General features: G+C 31.9%; 2 protein-coding genes across 2 annotated transcripts in view; both read left to right on the top strand.

Annotated features, from left to right (window-relative positions):
• Window positions 1-7,485, top strand: part of LOC143054016 (uncharacterized) — a 37,085-nt gene extending 29,600 nt beyond the window's left edge. The window contains exon 4 of the mRNA XM_076226862.1: window positions 7,031-7,485. Coding sequence (XP_076082977.1) covers window positions 7,031-7,260 — 230 coding nt within the window. The 3' untranslated portion in view covers window positions 7,261-7,485. The remainder of the gene's footprint in view (window positions 1-7,030) is intronic.
• A 2,732-nt stretch (window positions 7,486-10,217) lies between these two features.
• LOC143055388 (uncharacterized) lies at window positions 10,218-20,304 on the top strand. Its single transcript, XM_076228520.1, has 5 exons — window positions 10,218-10,482; window positions 14,984-15,074; window positions 17,804-17,911; window positions 18,301-18,405; window positions 20,233-20,304. Exons 1-5 carry the CDS (start codon window positions 10,282-10,284, stop codon window positions 20,277-20,279), a joined length of 552 nt encoding a protein of 183 aa, XP_076084635.1. The 5' UTR covers window positions 10,218-10,281; the 3' UTR covers window positions 20,280-20,304.
• Window positions 20,305-21,950: the final 1,646 nt, after the last annotated feature.

Genomic DNA, 21,950 nt, shown 5'->3' with positions numbered 1-21,950 from the left:
CCCTCAACTACCCCTGTACATCTGTCCGTCCGTCATTCCGTCTGACCGCCCGTCCTTCCGTCCGTCCGTCCCCCTTTATAGTTTATAGTTTTTCCGCAAAACATCTAGTTTGAATCCTAGAACGTACTTTGCTGTCTGCATGTGGTCAGGGTTTTGATCTTTATTAATATTTGCTCTAATGAGAGATAGTTGAACTTTGTCATTTTTGGGTAACCAATTCATAAATCTGTTAGACTATATTGTAAGTCATCTGTTTACACTTTAACTCCATTCCGATATATGATTTGGCCACTTTTGAAAAAAAACGTTTTTTTAGCAACGGAACATGTAAAAGCTTGTGTTTTGGTACTATATCACAACAGAACGTGTTCTGTCCATATACTGCTGCTTAAGGATGTACTTAGGTGAGGTTAGGTGAAAATAAATAAATTAAGAAGTTAAAATTGATACTAAAAGCTGGTAGAGCATCAATTAAGGATAAAAATAAGCTAAAAATATTGATAGGTCATGGACCTCCTTTTCGAGATATTTGAGATTTAAAATATGGCGGGAAAAGGCTGACATGGCCTTTTACCTTATATTTGCATTGGTATTATTGGGTCTCAAAAGAAAAGAAAGAAAATTAAGAATCTTCTAAAATTTTGGTAAATGACCTTTCATGAGCTATTAAGTGTTATATGAAAAAATAAATGGGTGTTATGGGGCAAAATATTTTACATTGTATCGTATGGAAAAAACCTAAGGAGTCCGAACATTTGACACAAATTCCAAAACCTCACCTAAGTACATCCTTAACATCGCATATATAAACAAACATTATATCAATGATTCTACACATTCTTGAAAGAGTGTCGTGTGGTTTTTTATACATCTTCAAGTTAACAAGTAAAACACGCAGACAAACTGACATTTTGTTAATATCTTATTTGTTCTGTATAAAATTTATAGTATACAAGTCTACATAAACGTTTAAAAAGTTTACTAAATGGTTATTGTTTCATAAGTGTACATACATTTTGTATGTATGCTCGAAGTATATATAGAATCTGTACATGATACACAACATGCGACAAATAAAAAAAGGGGGGGGGGGGGGTAGTAATGACAGGAAACTAAATTAAACTAAGGCTTTGATGAATGTAAACTTTAATAAAACTGGAAGTTACATAAGGGGAACAGGAAAATAAGAATATATTGCATCACTTACATGTACAACAACCTTTAATTGACCAGTGATTTTTTATTCATTACTGACCAGCAACACCGAGATAATTCAACGATTTTTAAGGGTCCATATGAAGTGTGGACCTAAATGTTCTTTATCTTTAGATATAACGCTTATTCTGTAAAATCTTCAATTAACGATTTTGTAAAATTCTGTACATGGTCTTCACTATTATATTAAATAATTATTTTATTTTCCGTTGTTATTCTTTATAATTTTGCACACTTTTTTATTCAATTTTGACATTCGCCAGTATTCCTTATTCTGCAACTCCCTTTGAGATCTGATTATGTGTGACAATAAATTATTGTGCTTCTCTCTCTGAATTTCGCTTTCTCTCAAGACATTTGTAGTCTTTGTAGTACAGTGTATTTTCCAGAAAATAAATCGTGTAAAAACATTTCCGAGGAAACCAAATTAACGGAGGTTGAGACATATGACATAAAAACAGATGTACATATTTATGTTTGATATGTCTGCAAACTCCCCCCCCCCCTCCCCCCCCAACCGAAAAAAAACAAGAAAAAAACAATCGCACACAGGCTGAGACATGACTGGTAATATTGTGTTTTGTTATTTAGTCCATCTTCACAAATGAGGGGGGACCTTAAACAGGACTCCGGGATCGGGTGTTTTTCAACACGGGATTTCAGGATTGATCCTTTATGGATCCGGCTATTCTTTTTTCGAATTTCGGTATGGCGGGATCGAAATTTCTATAAATTCGGGACCTCGGGATTTCATGTTTTTAAGTCCGGGTTTCGGGATCAGGACCCCTGCAGCCCCCACCCCCATCCCCGTCAAATGCATATCATAAGATGCCTTTTCCTCTTTAATTTTCTTTTGGCCTTGTGTTGTTGTCTGGTTGCTGTCATATTAAAGTACTGACTACTTACGGGATTTACATTTAACTTTAGGTACTGAAAGTCTGTGACACTGTGCATATTTTTCAGTCGGTATATATAGTAGTACTTTGATATAGAGGTGATCGATATAATGTCGTTCTCAACCTTCAAGTTTTATGAGTGAAATAGAATTGAGAACAGTTCTATTGTATATTTGAGATGCTACTTTCAGCAAGGGTACATTTTTTTTATTCGGCTAATTTTTACCCATATATATAACAATTTCCTTTGAGGAGACAACCATACGAATCAATACTATTAGAATACTAAGCCCTGTATAAATCTTCAAACCATATACTATTTATACATGTATCTATTTAAAGATTTGTGTAACATCGAAATTGCGGACGTGAAAGAAAGCACCAGTTCAAAAACAAAAAACAACGTTAGATTACAAAATGTAGCGATGGATTAATGATCGTGAAACATCATTTTTGCTTATTTTTCATTTGTTACAGTCTAAAAACTGTGTATGAATATTAAACTATTGTTCCAACCGTGAACAAGGTTAATTAATTTAAGTGTATTATAGTTTAGTGCCATCTATGACTGACTGACAGCAGCGGCGGCGAATTTATGACCAGTATTAGTTTATGTGGTTCATTTCCTTCTCTCTAATTTGAAAATATTTTTACTTGTTCCGACTGGTGTGATAATTTTCAAAATATGGGAGAATCTTACCGTACAATACTAAGTTTTAACTTTAGTATTAATCTCCTAAACTTGCACCCCTTCTGCTTATTTTCTGCTAGACGATGTCTTTTCCCAGTGAATATAGGGTTTTTGAAAGGACAGTTTTGATATACTACATATAGAATACTTCCGAGACCACACTGTTTTTTCTCATCACAGTAGTGAGCAACAGTTTTCACACTTGTTCTAACTGGTCAAATTTACCGTTGACATTGTCCCAACGAAAAGTCGCCGGGTACAATTTTAACATTGCAAAATCTGATCAAAGGGACGTAATTCGTACAAAACGTCGCAATATTTAGCGGAATCCGCTAGACGGCGTTCATTTACTGTTACTTGACCTTAAATATGAAAAATCCATCAAATATGCCAAAAATCGTCACTTTTCAGATGGTTTTTGTCAAAAATGAAAGTGGCCGCATCCGTGTTCATCCTCAATCTTTATATATATTATGTATTATCATCAAATACAACTTACATTTCAATATTATGAATGAACACGAATGCGGCCACCTTCATTTCAGACGGAAACCGTCTAAAATTTAACTAAAATGCTACAATTGTGAAGATTTCTGTAATTTAGCATGACTTAATGATGCTAGTGCCCGATATATGTGCATTGTGTTGTCAAAAACAGCCCATATTTATGTAGCAGAGGCATTCTACTTTGCAATGAATATCTAAACGATTACATTTTCACAATTTTCTAAAACTGCTATATTTTGAGGCCAAAAAGGGGCCTTACTGAACCTACTCCTTTTGTATATTTGCTCAAAATTCAGATTTGTGGCCGTATTTTTCCTTTCGAAAGACAGACATAACTTTTTTGTTTTAAAAGATAAACACAAATTGTTTTTTGTTAAATAATTTGTAATATCTGTACTTTATAAGTATCGTAAAATGTATGCACTTTTTATTCAGAAATAACTCATATTTACCAAATGGTCATGAATTGAGAAAAAAAACGTCATTTTTGGTGTAGATTTATCAAAATTAAAAAAATTGCACTATTTACAGTTTTATGAAATTTGGTCCACATAATCTCTTTGCAAAATGAAACAAAATGTCGTTTTAAAAAATAGGGGTCCATGCACTCGTTTTCAAATTAAATCAGTTTGAATGATAAAAAAAATCAGTCAAAAAAATGCATCTTTTCCCGATATGTCACAGTTTGACGTCGCGAAAATAACGTTTGACGTTAGGAACGTCATTACTTCCCCTGTAACTGTATCTTATCGCACCGCGGGTAAAAAATCACGTTGTGATTGGTTTAACGCCGTAACGGGTGACCTCCTATGAGACCGTATGGGGTAAGGTAGATTTCGTAGGGGTTTCATGACGCGTTAATGGTGACGTCATCTATCGATGTTGTTGTGTTTCATTGTTTATTTTTCAACATAACAGCAGAAAAAGTCCAGCGTGCGATAAATTCGTTATAAGGTTAACTACTGACCCCAAACAGACCATAGCAGAGGGTGATTAAAATCCATAGGGGATTCGGCGTCCGGCCTCCTCCTCCCCCCGATGAATTTTACTAACCCTCTATGGATCCGTATGGGGTCAGTAGCGAACCATATATCTTATAGTATGCCCTTTATAGGTAGCAACCTTCACCCTTACCTGAAACAATAGTGTTACATTACAAGATAGAAAAACACACTATAAAATAGTAATTGAAATGGCTTATCTCAATCAAAAGACAAATGAACACAAAAAGTGAATATACACTGAACGAATAATTTTGACCTATAGCTCAATGTAGAAACACAATAAATAAAATGAGGGGCGAGATTGTAAAAAATTTAGAAAGACAACCATAACTTGGAACAAAATGCCGCCAAGTAGAATAATGCACTTTGGTAAATGAATATAATTTTGTACAGTAATGGAGAACAGAAATATTTAAGTACGAGAACAGGAGTGAAAATTTATAGTCAGACCAAACAATTATCAAAGCTGGTATATATCAAAAATAAAGAGACGTGATTTAACTATAAATAACACATAAAATGACCCAAAAAAAAGTAGACATTGTTTCAATAGGTCAAATTAATACGAAAGTATTTTAATTATATACACAAAAAGATTTCTAGTTTGTTTATGTTAAATGTTGTGGACGTTAAGAACGATATTGCGTCTGAAATGGTAACGTCAATTTCTTACGTTTTACGGCGATTAATGATTATTTGGGATAAGTTTTTTTATTTCGCTTGTAATTTTTGTTTTGCATATCAGTATGAATACTTCTTAATGATTAGTTGTACTGAATATGCATGAAATATTTCCCACTGAAAGTAACGTAAGTAACAAACAACAAAATATATCGTATTTGGGTAATGCATAGATCTATATGAAATGAGAAGATATATACGGTATGATGAGTGCCAATGAGACAACTCTCTATCAGAGACCAATTGACATAAAACGTAATAAAATGCAATGTTTCCCCATTTAGATCCGAGAAGGAGGAAGATATATATTTTGCTTTACTATAAAAAAAAAATTGTCGGGAATTACAAGTTAAACGGTTCTTGCTTATAAAATTCAATTTACTAATAGCGGTACAATTAGATTAAAAAATGAAACGATTGTCAGAAATAAAAGTTAATTATAATTCATCTCATATATTTAGGCCCAATTTCATTTTTACTTTCAAGTTCTATACATATGAATCTTATTGCAGAGAAATAAAAAAAAAAAATCGAAGTTTTACGCTTCCCAAATTTGAAAATTTGAAAAAGAGGATTTTTTTTTATCTTCTCATGCTACTAACTTTTCACAATTTAAGATACTCATCTAAACGAACAACCCCAGTCTGTGGCTCCATTCGTCCGTCCGTCTGTGGTTCCGTTCGTCCGTCCAGGTTAAAGTTTTTGGTCAAGGTAGTTTTTGATGAAGCTGAAGTCCAATCAACTTGAAACTTAGTACACTTGTTGCTTATGAGATGATCTTTCTAATTTTTAAGCCAAATTAGACTTTTGACCCCAATTTCACGGTCCACTGAACATAGAAAATGGAAGTGGGAGTTTCAGGTTAAAGTTTTTGGTCAAGGTAGTTTTTGATGAAGCTGAAGTCCAATCAACTTGAAACTTAGTACACTTGTTGCTTATGATATGATCTTTCTAATTTTAATGCCAAATTAGATAATTACCCAATTTCACGGTCCATGGAACATGGAAAAGGATAGTGCGAGTGGGACATCCGTGTACTTTGGACACATTCTTGTTTTTAATACTTCGTGGTCTTATTGATAGTATCTGACCATCAAGAAAATTCTGTCTGAGGAAATATACGGATGATCCACCATAAATAGCGTACCCCGAATAGACAACGTTGAAAACGTATGAAAATCGTCCAGTGGGCAAATTAAACTTGCAAGACATTTTATTTCTTTGAAGCACTATGAAGCATGCAACTAATCTAATTTTTGAATGAATAGCTTCGCAAATGCCAATTTATTTGTAAAAAGCGGCAAAATCCGACATTGGACATCTTGCAAGACATTTGCCAGAAGCCGTTGCATTTTTATATGAAGTGTGAGTACTGCAAAAATTCGATTCTGATATGGTCTATGTATGTACTTTTGTGAGCATAATTTACACAAACGAAATATCATTTAATCTTATATTTTTAAAAAACCTATAAATTTTGATAACTTAACATTTTCCAAAATCTGACCATAATGACCACTATTTGTTTTTACCGAAAAATAGCGTTGATCGTTACAGGAACGCATATTCAGTAATATTGCAATACTTTATATATAAAGCATATCATTCATTCGAATTTTCGTGGATATAACAATGTTTTGAAGAACACAAACACCCCTGCTAAAGTTATTATGTGTATAGTCTGTTACGTCTGACACGCATATTTTTGACGTTTTGTCAATATGTGGTCCTTATTTCAGACTATAGTAAAGTATGATAAAACAATTTGCAATTTTTTTCGAAATAGTATTTACCTGTCTATGGATATACATTTTATATATCTTAACTGTTGTGATTTTATAGAAAAACTGTTTCTTAGTGTGGACTTGTAGAATACACAGTATTGACGCATTAACGTGTGTAACGTCTGTGATGCTGAATATCACTGACGTATTCCCCCAATTCTCCTTTTATCGGCCATACATGTATACAGGAATTAATTTTTGAAATAGTTGAGATAAACAAATGTTCATCGTTGTGATAATCCTTTTTTTCAGATTGCCCATGGGGCGATGCACCACAAGCTAATGGATGTCAAAAAATCAACAACTTAACCTCAGGAAGATTTTGTATTAGGAGAAGAGGTTCTACACTATTAACAGAAGACGTGGTTATTGGGATTAACTGTTGTGGAACTTGTATGTCATCCAACCTGAAACAATCTCCAGACAAACTTAGCGGTTTTAGGTCAAAGTTCCCAGAAATATATAAGAAACGTTCAGGCTAAACGAAAGCCATTCATCTTGAAGCCGTTTGTCCGTTAAATATATAAAAGCTGACGTATCCATTCTGCATAAACTCCATTGATATACAACTATTTATCACATCTGTTAGTCTACGTTGCAAGAATGAATTTATTACTTTGACATATATATATTAATCTAAGTGTTGATGTTTTAATTTATTGAAAGATCATTTTGTTACCAATAAAAAATAGTGTCAGCTATTGTTACTGAATTATTTGTTCCATTACATTTTAAATACGATAACAGTAAAAGAATTATCGGTGATGCTAGAATAAAAGAAGCCTCACTTATTATGCAGTTATGAGTAATGAGTAAAAGGATAATTAAGGGCATACGATACAGTTTTGACCCTGTATTTAAAGTTTGATGAAAATTTCCATATAGGCTTTCTTTTTCCTGATTAAATCAAATATGTAATAAAAAATATACCTTCATGTGCCACTTTTTGAGTTAAATGAGGTCGAAATTTTGTATATTTGCTCAAAATTCGGATTATTTTACCTTCCGAAAGAAAGACATAACTTTTTTGTTTTAAAAGATAAACACAAATTGTTTTTTGTTAAATAATTTGTAATTTCTGTATTTTATAAGTTTCCTAAAAATTTATGCATTTTTTATTCAGAAATAACTCATATTTATCAAATGGTCATGAACATGATGAATTGAGAAAAAACGTCATTTTTGGTGTAGATTTATCAAAATTAAAAAAATTACACTATTTACAGTTTTATAAAATTTGGTCCACATAATCTCCCTGCAAAATGAAACAAAACTTCGTTTTTGAAAATAGGGGTCCATGCACTCGTTTTGAAATTAAATCAGTTTGAATGATAAAAATCAGTCGAAAATCATCTTTTGCCGATATGTTACAGTTAACCGTCGCGAAAAAAGCATTTTATGTTAGCAACGTCATTACCTCCCCTGTAACTATATAGTATGCCCTTAATATTATAGGGTTATTACATAAATATTGGGGAATATTGTCCCGAGTAGAATGTTATATTACACGAGCTTGCGAGTACAATATATGTTCTACGAGGGACAATATTCCCCAATATTCATGCAATAACCCTTTTATTGTATAGCAATATAATATTTGAAAGTAAAAATTGGTTTAAACTAAGATTTTGTCGTTGATGACGTCATGAATTTTGAAGATTTATTGCACTAGTGCAATATTGGAATTTATGGCACGCTTACTTTTGGTTACTTTCTGTGGGAAATATTATATTGCTATGCAATAAATGTCATTGTGGTATACTAGTATACTAGTATAAAGTATCCCTTTAAGATTTGAATGTCCTTAAGACAAAGTACACCTGACCTTGACCTCATTTCATGTCTCAGAGATCAAGATTAAATTTGCGAGATCAAACCTAGATCTCGGATACCATAAGGAAAGACAAACTATATTTGGTGTATGGAATGGTTATAAGGTCTGAAAAATTTCAGACTTTTTCCTCAATTCATAGTTCATGCAACGTTGTTTTCATGGTTTTGTTATTTTGACAGATACTATATTTGGTATATTGAATGATTCTAGTGTGTACGTCAGGTAGTTTTCATTTGTTCATGTTGTTTTGATAATAACATAAAATTTCACGTGTACTGTTGAGATGGTATTTAGATACACTTGCAGTTTTAAATAAGTGCAATATTTTTCAATATTTTTAGTAGTTCTGGCCTTGTGGTCATAAAACGTTTTTGTACTCGTACTCCAAAATCAACCAATCAAAATGTTGGATTTTATGTTTCGAGCATGATTTTTGTGCACCGAGCACGGAGAAAATTTTTATGACTTCAACCCCTGGTATGATTTATTTTTTTGGAGGAAATTTGTCTACCCTTTCTCTTTTAATTAGTTTCAGGAAGCTTTGTTTTATCTGAAATATTAACGTTTTTACTCGTGCTCAAGAATCAAAGAATGTTCTCACTTATTTTCGAGCATTGAAAGCTCTTTGAAAGGACGCCATTTTAGAACGAAATTTATGCCGATTCATACTTTCCCGAACAACAGAAAACTGTATCGTGTTATTCAGGTGTGATTCGCTTGATTTGTCAATATTTTTAAGTTTTCTTAATTCCACAAAAAAGCAATTATGTTCCAACCGCCGGAACCCTCCTCTGGATCCGCCACTGTAATGTCATTCACTGACAAGTTGCAGAATCATTTAGCTTTACCAAGGACTGCACATGATTACATCCAGTACTTAATCCGTCCTTGGCATACCTGAAAAATAGCTTGTCTTCAGTGACCCCAGTTAATGCACAATCGATCAATCCATAGAGACGCAATTTTGACGGAGCATCATCGATATCTGAAGTCAAAGTACGTTTATATATAACGATCATCGTAATTACATGTATGTTAAATATTGAATAATGAAACACTAATATTGCTGTGGATAATTTTCAGATCAAACAAAGTATTCCGATTTACTTCAGAAACCGGAAAAGTACACTTTTTTAATAATAGAAATGCGACACATTTATCAACATGTTGCAAATTTCAAGTTTACTGATTTTGCATGTTGTAAGTATTGAACCTCACTTTAATTATAATTTCCAATAACATAGTTCCAGCTAGAGTTGCAGTTCTGTTACATTATCTATCCAATAACCTAGTCCCAGCTAGAGTTGCAGTTTTGTGACATTATATATCGAATTGCACTATTTTAATTTTGAAAGAAATGAACAAATGTATAGTTGAAATTTCGGAACTTCGGAATGACATATAACTATAAGTTAGGAATTGGAACGTTGTAAGATTGACCTCTTTGGTGTTCCATCGATCAGTAGTTTACATTTTTTATAGTTTATCTAGCAATTTTGAAATGAAAATGTGGTCATGAAAAACTATTTTAGAACATTGGATACCGTTAATTCGGATAAGGCGTAACAATTTTTGGAAAAATGGGCAAAATATTAATAATTTGTTTTTTCATTTATATACATGTTCGTGTCACTTGATAACTGGTGGTTCATTCCAAAACCATAATCACATGGACACGTATGTTATGATATCTTATAAAAATATAGGACCTAAAATGTGTGTAAAGGAATGCATGTCACACAATGGCTGCAATTCTGTAAACTTCAGAACGGAAACACTGGTGTGTGAATCGTTAACTGTTTCATACCCAGGGGACCAACTATCGAATGTATCTGGATACAGTTTTACAGAAATTAACAGATGGACACAGGTAGGATTCGGCGTCTACAAAACTATTAACAAATATGAATTGATGTTTTGTAGACCGTAGTTAATGACAAAAGAAAATGTAAATGCATATTTTTAAGGTGGTAACCAACACTACAGAGAGATAACTCTGTAAAAATCAGTTAAACGTTTTAATCACGTTGTTTTAAAGAAAATTTTATGTTAAGCTTCTCAATGATCAAAACTAGTGTTTGTCAAACTGCAATACATCCAATGAATTTTTTCCGATAAAGTGTGTGGTTCAACGTTTTTGAAATTTTTATATTTTTGTCAAAGTGTCAAAGTAGATATTTTGTCAAAATTTTATGAAAATTAAACGAGCCAAAACTAATTTAGTCAAGGTATTAGGTACCACTTTAATACCCGTTTTAATATTTATTCAATAATTAAGTGTTAATTTTTCTTTCTTGAACTATGCAGATAAATGTTATTTTTTCACCCCTCCACTCGTTTTTTGTCGTGCATGTAGCTTTAAAAATCGTTGGCGTCTCATTTTGTTATTGCCAAGAAAAATGAAAAATGGTACTCCTCTTTCTATCGAGTTTATAACTTTTTTGAATTTTGGATCCCTAATACTTTTCATCTTTGTATTTGTTTGGCTTTACTTATATAATAGTTCTTGAAAAACTGGTCATTATCGTGATATATGGACTGCCCACAGGACAGTGGTATTGACTTAGATAGTGATAATGACTGAGCCGAAGGCGAGGTCATTATAGCTGTCGCAGTCAATACCAATGCCCTACGGGCAGTCCATGTATCACGATAATGACCAGTTTTTCAAGAACTATTATGTTTATTTCATTGAGAAACCATGTTTTGGAAAATTCTCATAAATTCAAAATGCCTACAGCGAACTCGAGTAGTTATTTGATTTCTATGGCAAATAGTGAAGACCAGTCGTAGTAATACTGCCATTCATTTTAGTGCAATTTTTCAGTATATAAATACTTATTAATCAAGGTATCTTTAATTTTTATAATTAACGAAAACATATAATAAACAATTCAACAACTTAAATATAATCATATATAAAAACAGGAACATGTTTTATAAAGTCTTGTTCAGTCCTGGAACGGTTTGGAATGTCGCTGTTCTGCTTGCAGATAATTCTTGAGCTGCTGTTATTTATGCTGCTTTGGGTTGCTCTGGTCAAGCATGGCTTTACTTCATTTTAAAATTTGTTGCTTTTTTTATTGCAAGCTATGTATGTGAGATTTTAACTTTGTATTACAGGTTGTTTTTAATGTCAAAATGCACTGTTATTTATTTGTTTTTATATTCGGTCAAAAGCTCCTTAGAGCTTGTGTTGCCTTTTTGTAATTATGCCGAATCAAAATAAAGTTTTCTTATCTTATCTTATCTTAAAAGGTACATCTCTCTAAAAAGAGAAACCACGCCCCATCGGTCACTAACAGAGACATCACGCCCCAACGGTCATTATCAGACGGAAACCACGCACCAACTGTCATTATGTCTTTCTTGTCCGTCAATTATGCAGTATGCTGCTTCATTTGTTAAAAAGTCATGGTCACTGAGGAGGGTGGACTCAACAACTGCATGATAGATACATATATGTATATAATGTTTGGTTCTTTTGTTGTTTTTTTTCTGTATGATGTATTGTAAAATTACTATGTTGATTTATGTATGCCTTCAACCCATATGGGTACAAATGTGCATTATATTCAATAAACTAATTATCAGACGGAAACCACGCCCCACCGGTCATTATCATGTAAAAGTTCGTTAACGACTGGTTTTCTGGTCCGTTTTTTTCTGTTAATGACCGATGGAATTTATTACTGAAGAATAATGAATCTCATGTGACCCCTTTTCATCCAATAAGAGAATCTTATTCTCAACCGATATGAAATAAACCTATTTTGATCTGAGCGTCACTGATCAGTCTTATGTAGACAAAACGCGCGTCTGGCGTATTGAATTATAAGCCTTGTACCTTTGATAACTACTTGTAATTATTACATACTCTTACTTTGATCAATTAAGTCATATGTTGAAAACTGTGATGTCATTCCTACTGTTTCTGTCTTCATATCTTTGTGTTGTAAGCTTTTTAAGCTTGGTCTCTAAATTGTCCGTTTATAAATTTGAAATTAAGGTTTCAACTCCCTCAGGCAAGGTTGATTTTAGATGAATTTGGCTAGTTATTTTAGGTATTTTTGTCATATAGCTCTTCAACGGTTTAGTTACTTATACATCTTCGGATTTCAAATGTTTGGCTTTGAGCGTTACTGATGTAGGTAAATCCAGAAAAGCGCTTCGTACGCATATACTTATTAAACGCGTTGTTTTCAATCATTGTTCAGATGAAATACTATTATAAAAATATTTTTTTTTACTTTAAACTAGTAGAATACCAGTTTTCTTTATAGATTGGGGTTGATTTAGAGCTTTATATATTGTATAGGCTGTTTTTTGTTGACGCATTTGCATTAATTTTCTAGATGGCATTTGGTAATTTTCTTGTGTTCGATTGCTAAAAGTACCGTTAGACACACACAATTTTTGTATTCTTGTCTTTCATTTTTTGGTAATGTGCTTTGTTAATATACGTTATTATGTTTCTTTGATGCGTATGACGTGGCTCTGTACTTAAACATCCCGTCATTATGTTATTGTGTTATTGTACATTTTTTTATTCTAATCTTAAAAGTTTAATCTTTGCAAATGTGTTTTGTCTATATGCCTTTTTATGTTTCTTTGAAACATATATGACATGGCTCTGTACTTACTCATCCCTCCATTGTCTTATTGTGCTATGGTAAATTTTTGTATTCTTGTCGTAAATTTGCTAATGTGCTTTGCCTGTATGGCTTTTTGTTCGTCTTTGTTACATGTTTGATTGCTTTTATAGTGAGTAAGATTATTACACAATGTTGACTGCTGTACATCTTTTTTGACATTTTTACCTTATATATCTGTTTGTTTTGCTTTCACATCGTTGTCAATGTAATGGAATATTTGATGCGACTGTCATACAAGTGAGAGGTTTAGCTAGCCATAAAACCAGGTTGAATCCACCATTTTCCTTAAACTTAAGTCGGGAATATGATCGGTGTTATCCATTCGTCTGACGTGGTTGAGCTTTTGATTTTGCTATTTGACTAAGGACTTGCCGTTTTGAGCTCAGTATTTTTGTGAATTTACTTCATGCAATACCCAAGTATGTCGGATCATTTTAATCGTTTTCCATTCAAAGAACACATATTCTATTTACTATGAACAATATCTTTGCTTCATTAGCATCAATTTCAATTTTCTGAGTACAAATATTACAGTATAATGTAATGTGGCTTGTTATTCAGTAACCTATTTAGCTAAAACAATATGTCATACAAATTGAATGTAGATATTATTGATGTTTTATTTAATTACACTAACTTTATTCAAATGAAACACTTTATTCAATACCATTATTATGAACACAATTAATATCTGAAACATCTAAATTTCAAACAATGAATCAAAAGCATCATCAGTCATATTACCTTAAAGTTGGTTTTTATTTTACGGAACAAATAAAAGTTACGATTACATATCTGAAATAATACCGGAATCAAATGAATATTTGATATTTTCGTCAACAAAAAACAGAATACGATCATTAAAAACATATCTGGACCACATGCCAAGATATAGATTTTCAAGTCGTCAAATGCACTTGCAGTTTCACTACAGAGTTTAATTCATAAGTAACCAAACAATTATCAATATTACCCAAGTAAAATCATTACTGCAATAATATTGCATTGTTTGTCATTTCTATTTAGTATTATATATGGACTTGTATATTTTTGACATTGCATGTTAATCATATAATGCAGACGTCAAGGCTTTTCTTCTCAAATAACTCCCATTGGGGTTGTCATGATTGCCCCAAAAAGACCTCTCCGAACTCTCAATCATGACACCCCCAGTCTCATACTTATCTATAACAGAAATTATGTAAAGTATAATAGTCCATAACAGTAACTTCATGCTTGAACGAGACTACTATAGATACATCAACGATTTAATTAGTTTGAGTGAAAGATATTTTCCTCTGACACAAAGTTGCATCCATTTACCATCCCTACAAACAATTTTTATTTGTTTAATCCTAGAATAAGAGAGTTTAAGATATTTGAACATCGGTAACCTAATACTGTTTATGATTAATTCAGCAGTTATTATTTCCCACTACAAAGTGTCGTTTACGCATGATAACATAAGGTATCCGACAGATTAATCAATATGTTGTTCTGGCATGATGACAATGTTTAATTACCAAAATTCAAAACGGCTGATTTGAAATGCACTTTGTCTGACATTAAACACTTCTACTTGAAAATGAGCAAATACAAGACATGCAACTCCTTCAGACTTATTTCGATATTAAAAATATTTTAAAGATTTTTTTCCCTCGGTTTACTACTTTTAATCTGTGCCTTAATATGTATATTATCCTCAATTTCTTAAAGGACAAATCTGCCTGTTGGCCAAATCCTTGTGGAGGTCGAACTAGATGTGTAACCGCTGCATACAACAACCAGCCTATATGTTTACGCTATGGTAAGTTTGACGAGAGAGGCGAGGATATAAATTTCATTTACAAAAATCTTGTAAATACAGCTAATCTGCAGTGATATCGAAATCGTAAGCGATGATTTATATAATTTACTACTTTCTTGAAGAACTCGTCTTTATGAAAGTTACAAAATTGTTGTATTAATATAGTTTAAACGAACACTAAAGAAGGGACTTCATTTACCAATATATTGAACTGTATACGGAGTCAATAAATAATTTAGTAATTGCAGGTGTCTTCTAGTTTCTACTACAATACGGTGATAGCTAATTCTACCTTTGCTGATAAATTGTTTATGAAATGTCCTGATTATTTTGTGGTTGAACGTATTTAACATTTAAATTATATTATACAACTATATCATGTAATTGACATAAGATTCAAATTCTTGTGTAATTCGACGAAACCTCATAATATTGCATATCTACGTATTCAGTGTTCTGGCAATCATTTCGAAGGCAGAAATGTCACACTTATCAATAAAGCAAGAAGTTTTGTCAAATCGCATTATTATAAATACAATTAGAGAGCACGCAAAACGAAAAGTCTACATACATACAGTATCAACCAGACTTATTCAATACGAATATATGTACTATTGAAATGTTACACCAGGTGCTGACAATTTGTTAAATGAGTATTTTATACATTTTAAAGACATTCTCGTACCTTTAATTGTGCAATTGTTTAATGTAATTTTTGAAACTGGATATATGCCGAAACAGTGGTGTAAAGGAATACTTATTCCAGTGCATAAAAAAAATAATGTAAATGTTACTGATAATTATAGAGGTATAACACTAAGCAGTTGTTTCTGCAAACTTTTTACTACTATTATTAATGAAAGGCTTACATTGTGGGCTAACGAAAATGACATTTTAACTGATGCTCAGTTTGGGTTTCGACCCGGTCATGGCACAACTGATGCTATTTTTGCCTTACAATCAATTATTACTAAATATTTGGGATTGAAGAAAAAACTTTATTGTTGTTTTATAGATTATAAAAGTGCTTTTGACAACTTGAATAGAAATTTTTTATATTATAAGCTTGCAAAATGTGGTATTAGTGGTAAACTTTTTTCAATTATTAAATCTTTATATGATAATTCTATGAGCTGTGTAAAATTTAAAGGTGAGTTTTCTGACATATTTTCTGTAGAAAAAGGAGTATTGCAAGGGGAACCATTATCACCTATACTATTTTCAATGTTTTTAAATGATTTTGAAAATGAGTTTATTAATAGCTTATGTCTACCAGTAGACATAAAAGAACTTTCATTGTTTTTATTGATGTATGCAGATGACACTGTTATATTTTCCGAAACTATTGATGGGTTGCAAAATATGTTGAATTCACTACATAATTATTGTAAAAAGTGGAAACTTATTGTAAACACAAGCAAAACTAAGGTGGTTGTTTTCAGAAATGGTGGTAAATTACGAAGCGATGAAAAATGGTTTTATAATGGCGAAATTATTGAAGTTGCTGATCATTATTTGTATCTGGGTGTTATGTTATATTACAATGCAAAGTTTAATCAAACTCAGTTAAATATTGCTGCCAAAGGCAGAAAATGTTTATCAATGTTGTATGGTAAATTTAAACATATGTGTTTAAATGTACAAACAAAATTGTATTTATTTGATGTCTATGTATCACCTGTTTTATTATATGGAAGTGAAATATGGGGTTTTCATAATGCATCTGATATAGAAAAACTTCATATAGAATTTTGTAAAAATATTTTGACTGTTAAAAAATCCACTGCTACCGCAATGGTTTATTCTGAGTTGGGAAGATTTCCTTTATTGATATCTCGGAAAGTAAAAATATTAAAATATTGGATTCGTCTATTACGGACGAGAAATTGTATTCTTAATGCTATATATAATGATATTTATGATGAGTGTGAATCAGGAAATAAGTCATCATGGGTTAATAATGTTAAATGTATGTTACTTAGCCTAGGTTTTGGACATGTGTGGTATGCACAGAATGTTGTATGCGAAGAAGCATTTATTATTTTATTCAAACAAAGGCTTATTGACCATTTTCTTCAAGAAAGAAATATGTTTTTCGATTCATCATCAAAATGTACTATCTATAAACACCTTGTGGATAATGTTCAATTGCAGTTTTATTTGACAAAAAATTTATGTCCACAATGTATTAGATTTTTAACTAAGTATAGACTGTGTTCACACAAATTGAATATTGAATATGGTAGATTCATTAAAAAAGCAAAAAATGAAAGATTATGTATCTTATGTAACCAGGGTGACATCGAGGATGAGTTTCATTTTATTTTAAAATGTCCAAAATATGACAATATTAGAAAAATGTATATAAAAAGGTATTATTATACAAATGCATCTGTTTTTAAATTAGTTCAATTATTGTCAACAAAGAATGTTTCGGAATTATCTAATTTAGGAAAATATCTGAAATACGCCACAGATATAAAATTTTCATGACAATCTTCTGAATGATTTATACTATGTAGTCTTGCCTCCTATTGTATTTAAAATGTTCTGTTATGATATACATGTACATATTTATGATATACCTATAAGCTGTATTGCTTTTGGTTTGAAATAAACTATTAAACATAATTGTCAGATATACTTTTGCATCTGTAATTACAATAACAGTACCAATTTTACTATATCAATTGCGCATTCCGACTGAAGCATTTGTGTTGTTTCTTTAGATGATCCATGTCACAATGTAACCTGTGACAACGATGGAGTATGTCGTAACGATAATGGTGGTTATAGATGTAATTGTGAGGATGGATTTTATGGGCCGCACTGTGAATGTAAGTAATCGATGGTATATTTCCAGGTCAACAAGTAAAAAGTTATCACTTTCACCATTATATTAAAGCAATAAGTATGAAATGTGTTACATTATATTTAAAACATTTGTAATTGAATTTGTAAAATTTTATGATTTTATTACGAATGGTGACGATCAGTTATCAATCATGCCAATTATTAGAAATGACCATGGAGCGATGAAAATTCGAATATAAAAAAGAAGCCTGATCAAATAAGGAAAAGACGACTGGAAAAACGTCAATTATTTAAAACTATTTTCACCAATAAAAACCGGCATCAACAAAATAGCCAATAATGATGAGAGTTAAAAACCATATCTACCAAATATATTTTAACTGAATATAAATAGTATTATCAATTCTTTCAGACACTCCCTGTTCTACAAATCCATGTAACAATGGTGGTTCTTGCACATATACAGGATCGTCCTTTTCCTGTAATTGCATTAACGGATACTACGGAAGCAAATGTCGTATGTATCTTGTGTTATTTGTTTTACACCATATTTGACCATCCATTTGTTTTACACCATATTTAACCATCCATTTGTTTTGCACCATATTTAACCATCCATTTGTTTTACACCATATTTAACCATCCATTTGTTTTGCACCATATTTAACCATCCATTTGTTTTGCACCATATTTAACCATCCATTTGTTTTACACCATATTTAACCATCCATTTGTTTTACACCATATTTAACCATCCATTTGTTTTGCACCATATTTAACCATCCATTTGTTTTACACCATATTTAACCATCCATTTGTTTTGCACCATATTTAACCATCCATTTGTTTTACACCATTATATAAATAACACATAGCTGAGAGGGTGATAGAGCAGATTGTTACCCCGAGAAAACATTGTCAACCGCGGCGAAGCCAAGGTTGACAATGTCTTTTCGAGGGGTAACAATCTGCTCTATCACCCTCTCAGCTATGTGTTATTTAATTTATTATACTGAATGTTCTGTTATTACTGCCGATTAAATTTCAAATTCAAAGTAACAAACTATGACGTCTTGTACAACCATCCGTATTTAATAAAGCGCACATTTGATCAAGCGTCTCCGTGAAGGGTAATAGAGTATTTGCCATAGGATAGAGTCGTATTTAATAAAGCGCACATTTGATCAAGCGTCTCCGTGAAGGGTAATAGAGAATTTGCCATAGGATAGAGTCGTAGTTAATAAAGCGCACACTTGATCAAGCGTCTCCATGAAGGGTAATAGAGTAAATTAACACCCTCGTATTAGCCAATCAAAATCTGGCATTTTGACATGAAGTATAATAAATTTAATTATCCATTGAAATGAAGGAAATCAACACCATTATCTCTATTTTTGTATTTCTTTTTTTGGAATCCTACTAGGGTTATCTTCAAACGTTTGCTTAATGTTTGATGCGTTTCTTTTGATGTGTTTTATCATTTGTTTAGGGACTTTCCGTTTTGAATTTTCCTCGGGAGTTCAGTATTTTTGTTATTATACTTTTTGCGAAATTATCATACAAAAGAATCTGTTTATGTCGAACAAATCAATGAGGACGAAATGGGATTCGTTTAGAACGGAATTTGAAGTCGTGCGCATCCAATGTAAGTAATTGCAATGGTTTGATAAGTATTACCCCAGAACTGTGACAAATGAAAATTTTGCAGCCACCAGTAATATCCAGCTACATTACGTCAACAGTCCAAACATGTTAACTCACAATTAGATATCGACATATATTTTGTACCTTTTGTAGAAGTTTTATCCGAACACCACACCCACTGAATTCTAAGCATCATTGAATGAAGTTATGCTTTATTATTGTGGTCGTAGTTTCTGATATTCCCTTTCACGAGTGTGTTAACATTATTAGAGGTATGACCGGTATTGTATTGTTTGAAACCCCCAGTAGTTGTGATACAAACACATCCATAAACAAAATGTGCACACCGACATAAAAGATAAAAATCAAGCTAAACCAACAAACAAGCAGGAGACATATAGATTACCAGATTTAAATTCCGACGAGTTAATTAACCGTACAATCCAAATAAAATTAATAATGGGATTACAAAGTATCAAACCATATGGCCAGCTGAACAAGAGATAATATAATAACAATGATGATAGAAACAATATAAAAAAAAAAATAAACACCAGTCAAAGTAATTAAAGAAACTTATAGAACAGTGCATAGGAGAAAAAAAGCGATATGACTCACATATAAGCATCATAATGGATATTGGATTGTTTAACTTTACTTAAGCAACTGCATGTTTCCCTTCTTTTTTTTTCTTTTGCAGAGAACTACAGAAGTAGTTGTTTCTGGTGTAAAAAGAAGAAGAAATGAGTTATTGCCAATACCATACATCTTTTATGATTTGTCTTTTTATTCATAATAATGAAATGAAGCTAGCAATGTCGTATATTTGAATGAGGAAATGTTATGTCACTTTAGAGATATTACTGCTTACCCTTCTGAATTACCTGATTTAATGCCAGTTTATTGGTTGGGTTCATGGTCCTCAATATTTGTTTTTTTCATCTGTTTGTTTATTTATTATGATTTCCTAATGGGATAGTCTCTCTCTCTTTGGTGTATGGTTTTCATTTGCCATATTGATATCTTGATATCTTTTTAAAGACCATTGTTGCATTTTATTATTTTATGATACCTGTTAGATTTTAGTTATAAAAGGTTAAGGATATGACCGTCGAAAAGATTGTTACTCATTTCAAATTTTATACACCTATTAAATGTTTAATACCTACGAGAACTATTCTCAACGTCGGAACAATATCAATGTATCCAGTCATTGCCCCTGAGGGTTTACGCAGTATATATTGGACGATGTCCGTAGTCTTTCGGAACACCGGATGTTATTCGGAATACATCTGTTCTTTCCATGGCCACCTTGCATATACATGCGCAATAGCTTATTAATTGACCTGTTGAATAAGCATTAGCATCTTAAAGTTGCTATAGAGATATGTTACATAGGATGCATAATTTATTATGACGCAAGCTACCTTAATTATCATTTGAATACTTCCTTGCACGCAATTACAAGCTGGTAATATTTACTTTCAATATATGCGTAGTTATTTGAATTAGAGTCAAACGTTGAAACCAGCTGTGTTTAGATATGAGATAAGATTTCATGTAAGCAATACGATTTATATTCGAAACGAGATTTGTTAACTATAACATCTATAAAAGAAGTATTATTATCATTTCATTTCATTTAAGATTATGAGTCTAGGGAATATGTACATGATGTACAAAGCAGGCTATTTTTTTCATACTGAAATTAGAAGGAAGTATTTCCTGCACTTTCTTAACCAAGGACGTGTATACATAATCTTAAATACATGTACGTGCCCCGAATAGGTGTAAAAATCGAGGATTTTTTTTTTTAAATATCGTTTATTGAAAATAACGTTAAAATTAATTATGAAAGTATATTTCCGTTTTTATTTTCATTTAAATTGCAAATTTAAAGTTATTTTCTTTGTTTAAATATATTGCAACATTATTTACTTTTTATTACAACAAGGAGGTCACATAAACCTTTTCGCCATTAAAATGTGACTGAAAAGTAGATATTCAATATGAAGAGAAAAAAAAAACACAAACTGAAATCTAAATCTAAAATATATTTAAAAAAAGAATACATTTGACCATGCAGATGTTAGAATTAATACTTCAAGCAATGAAACAACGAATTAAATGTGCCACTTTAATAACGACTGATAACCTTAAAATTAATCATGCATGCAATTTTAGCAGACTAAACATGGTCGGCGATAAGATATCAAATATAAAAAAAGAAGATGTGGTATGAGGTCAATGAGACAACTATCTACAGGAAACCAAAATAACACAGAAATAACAAACTATGGGTCACCGTACGGCCTTCAACAATGAGCAAAGCACATACCGCATAGTCGGCTATAAAAGGCCCCGAAATGACAATGTAAAACAATCAGTCAAAACAGAAAACTAACAAAGTCCGTATAC

The sequence above is a fragment of the Mytilus galloprovincialis genome, chromosome 12, assembly GCF_965363235.1.
Source record: "Mytilus galloprovincialis chromosome 12, xbMytGall1.hap1.1, whole genome shotgun sequence".
NCBI classification, from domain to species: Eukaryota; Metazoa; Mollusca; class Bivalvia; order Mytilida; family Mytilidae; genus Mytilus; species Mytilus galloprovincialis.
The sequence above is the reverse complement of the archived record's forward strand: the minus strand, read 5'-3'. Positions and strand labels throughout refer to the sequence as shown.